This window comes from Priapulus caudatus, unplaced genomic scaffold, assembly GCF_000485595.1.
Source record: "Priapulus caudatus unplaced genomic scaffold, Priapulus_caudatus-5.0.1 Scaffold292, whole genome shotgun sequence".
NCBI lineage: Eukaryota > Metazoa > Priapulida > Priapulimorpha > Priapulimorphida > Priapulidae > Priapulus > Priapulus caudatus.
In genome coordinates this window covers 71,512-75,145 of record NW_014577353.1, presented here as the reverse complement: position 1 = coordinate 75,145, position 3,634 = coordinate 71,512, and the positions used below count along the sequence as shown (strand labels likewise).

Here is a 3,634-nt window from a genome sequence, read left to right as displayed (position 1 = left end):
TAAACTTTTATTGTGGTGGAATTTAATCGGGGCGGAGGTAATTCAAACGCGGCGCAACGATTGAAACAGGGGGGAGTTTTCCCAAACGGGGCGCGGGCGCCCCGTTTGCGCAACATAGGGAGAACCCTGGTATATACATGCATATATATAATATATATACATATACATGTAAGTAGCACAGCATGAAATTTGCATGTGACCACACACTAGCCACTTCATTCGCTGTTGGATCACTTGTAAAGGCCCACGTGCCTGTACTAAAGTGTACTTGTATGTAATTGTGTAAGCTGATCCTGAATTTTGTTTCCTTGTAGTGTATGGACATGCATTTAAAGGTGATATAGTACCAGGAAACAGGTATGTACTATTAGATAACAGTTATTTATATGTGCACATGTTCACTGCTGGTATAAGTTGGTACTTGTGTATTCAGTGGCTGAATATTACCATAGACTAAGAATAGATCGTGTCACAGAACAATAAGATTTTCCATGATTATCCTTGAGTCTCCTTCATTCCTATTATTCATGCCATAAAGTTGTAGCATGTGTAGCAAGTGTATTTCGTGCTTCACTGGTAGATATTGGTTGTAGTTACTAAACTGTGTCGCAGAAAGGTTAGGAATTTTCATGATTTCTATCGGGATACACTTCAGAGTGTAGTAAGTTTATGCATTTGTCTTTCAGGTTAGCATTTAATAACGATCGAGCACCTGCTAATATTCATTATAGAGCTGACATGCAGCAGCAGCAGTCACCGTTGGTGCACCCAGCCTCACAGGAAAGTAGTCGGACGCATAACAAATTTGTACCGTCTGACTTTGGTGCCCAGCAGTGTGAAAAGAAGATGAAGGACCTTGAAGAAAGGCTATCGAATATAGAACAAGAGTAAGTAGTTATACATATATATATATGTACATCAAACTGTAAAAACAACATGATAGTGTTGAAATCGTCAAAAGGAAACAGCTGGGAATATTAAGGCATGTTGAGTAGGCATGTCGGGGGATTTATGGGATGTCGCTAGTAAAAAGATGTCTAACCTGACATGCCTTAGAGAGGCGGGGGATAACCCAGCACTTCCATTCAGCTGTATGTTGTTCAAAATGCTGTGATACATGTCTATACAATGTAGTTGTGCAGCACAAGATCATATCTTCAAGAGTACATAAGCTGCGTTCACACGAGATACACGGCCTCGCTGGTTCCGTACTTATCTGGTGCTGAATTCGGCTGAAATACCGTGCTAACACAACCTGGAGCGTTCACACGAGATTCGAGGCTTAGCTGGCTAGGTATAATATAGACTGGTACCCGGTCGACAGTTCCACACGCTACACTAACGTCGTGTAGCGAACGGGTACCAGTCTAGGTAAGCGCACTACAGTTTCGCAATTCGAAATTGCGTTCACACGACAGACAATACGCGGCCAGCGTGGTGCCGAATATACGCGCCTTATTCAGTACTGTACTGAAATACGCGGCTTACTCGGCGCGGAATGTGATTCCCGCGCCGAGTAAGCCGCGTATTTCAGTACGGTACTGAATAAGCCGTGTATATTTTTACCGTGTGAACGCTCAAGTACGGTACTGAAATCCTCGTGTGAACGCAGCTATAATTCTCTATTATGTACTCTTGATATCTTGGAACTATACCTGTGTTCAATTTATAAAATCTTGTCTGGTAATACCTCAATTAGAGTAAATTTAGAAGCACTGAGTTAAAAATTTGAATAACGGTCAATGGAATAATAACGAAAATGAAAATGAAAATTTATATTAAATTTATATCATAATTAAACCTACGTACCTTCACTACTGAACTACATTATTTAAATAATAACTTAACAGTGATGACAAAGAGTTGTTTGCGCCAAACTGTTATACCTGCTCACATACAGACATAGGACAACTTTTAAGTTTTGTTTACATAGTAATTGTGTATTTTCAGAAGAAAAACGTACCCAGAAACAAAGTATTTAACATACAAGGACAAGAAACGAATTTTGGTAAGAAGACATGATTATGTAAATGCTAGAACCTGTGAAAATTATTGCATTATGAGCATAATGCACAACATATCAGCAGAGATTTGCTTAGATAGTTTTTCTGTGGTAGATGTGTCATAAAAAAATAATTGTTTTAATGTGATTAAATTTAATTATGTCAATGTGAAAAAATTGGTCATTAGGCATGTGATCCTTATAGTACTCCATACATATATGACTTTTTTTTAATTTTAACTATGTTTTTTGTCTTCTTGTCTGTTTTCTAACCAAAACACCAATAAAAAATATGCTACAAAGTTCAGCATACATTTTTACAACTTATTTGAGACTTAGTTTTTAGCAAAAGTTTAAGACTGTAAACAAAAAAAATCATTTATATAAACCCATCTTGTTGAGTTATTCGTCCCATTCTGTTGAACTATTATTACCATTATTTTTAATCATTATGGAATCTCAGGGCCAGCATGAACATTTTGTGGAGATGTTCTTGTATTTGTCAGGTAACAGGCGGTGCAGGCTTCGTTGGCTCCCATCTAGTAGATGCCCTGATGATGCGTGGCCATGAAGTGACAGTCGTTGACAATTTCTTCACGGGACGAAAGCGTAACATAGTACACTGGATAGGACATGAAAACTTTGAACTGCTACACCACGACATTGTGAACCCATTGTATATAGAAGGTAATTTTTATATTATAAATTTAACGTATTTTATCACGACTATGTGAATACATTTCATCAAGGGCGTATTAAGAAGGAGAGCGTACAACGGTGAAATGCTGAAACCATGTTGCAGTATTAGTCGAATTAAAAAACTGCCCGTTTTATTTTGAGTGGCGGCTCATGGAACCGTGCGCACGAATGCATAGGCCAGCGCACGCGAATCCATAGCTGGCCAGCGAAACAGTCCGGAATTTTAGGAGGTGACACCGAGGGCCAGATATTATTTGGACGTGGGAGCTAGGAACTTTGCGCACTTAGATGGGGGGTCGTAACAATTCCCCTTAGGGGGGTCATTTGCGGAGGGATGGATTTGGGGGGAGGACATATTTGGGGGCACCCTATTGGGGATAAAATATTTTAGGGGGGGGCCGGGGCGGTTCGCTATCTGGGAATTTCATTCTTTATACTGTAAACCAGCTAATAAGAGTACTACTAATACTCACTACTAGTAGTAGTAGTCAGTCAGTAGTCAGTATACGTAGTAGTAGTATAGTAGCCACTACTTAGTAACCGCGCTAACTAGTATAGATACTACTATAACCATAGTAGTAGTAGTAAGTAAGTCAGTACTCACTGTAGTACTAACTCACTGTGTAAGTAGTACTGCAGTAGTACTAGTAGTAGTACTACATAGTAGTAGCTACGGCTCAAGGGTCGGAAAGCAGTCGAGTAATAAACCTACTAGTCCACGTTAAGTAGTACTAGTACACTAGGACTTACTGTACTCGTAGTAAGTAGTAGTAGTAGTAGTAGTATATAGTAGTACGTAGTAGTAATGTAGTAGTAATAGTAGTAGTAGTCTAGTTACTGGTGGGGAGGGTAGTAGCCATAAAGTTATAAGTACTTACTAAGATAGCGAGGTCACTAGGATAATCACACAGTAGACCTAGTTCTATGAAGATA

General features: G+C 39.2%; 1 protein-coding gene across 1 annotated transcript in view; it reads left to right on the top strand.

Annotated features, from left to right (window-relative positions):
* The window catches only part of LOC106808646 (UDP-glucuronic acid decarboxylase 1-like), a 34,934-nt gene that overhangs the window by 18,176 nt on the left and 13,124 nt on the right, over window positions 1–3,634 (top strand). The window contains exons 2-5 of the mRNA XM_014811451.1: window positions 315–357; window positions 732–887; window positions 1,951–2,008; window positions 2,509–2,689. Coding sequence (XP_014666937.1) covers window positions 315–357; window positions 732–887; window positions 1,951–2,008; window positions 2,509–2,689 — 438 coding nt within the window. The remainder of the gene's footprint in view (window positions 1–314; window positions 358–731; window positions 888–1,950; window positions 2,009–2,508; window positions 2,690–3,634) is intronic.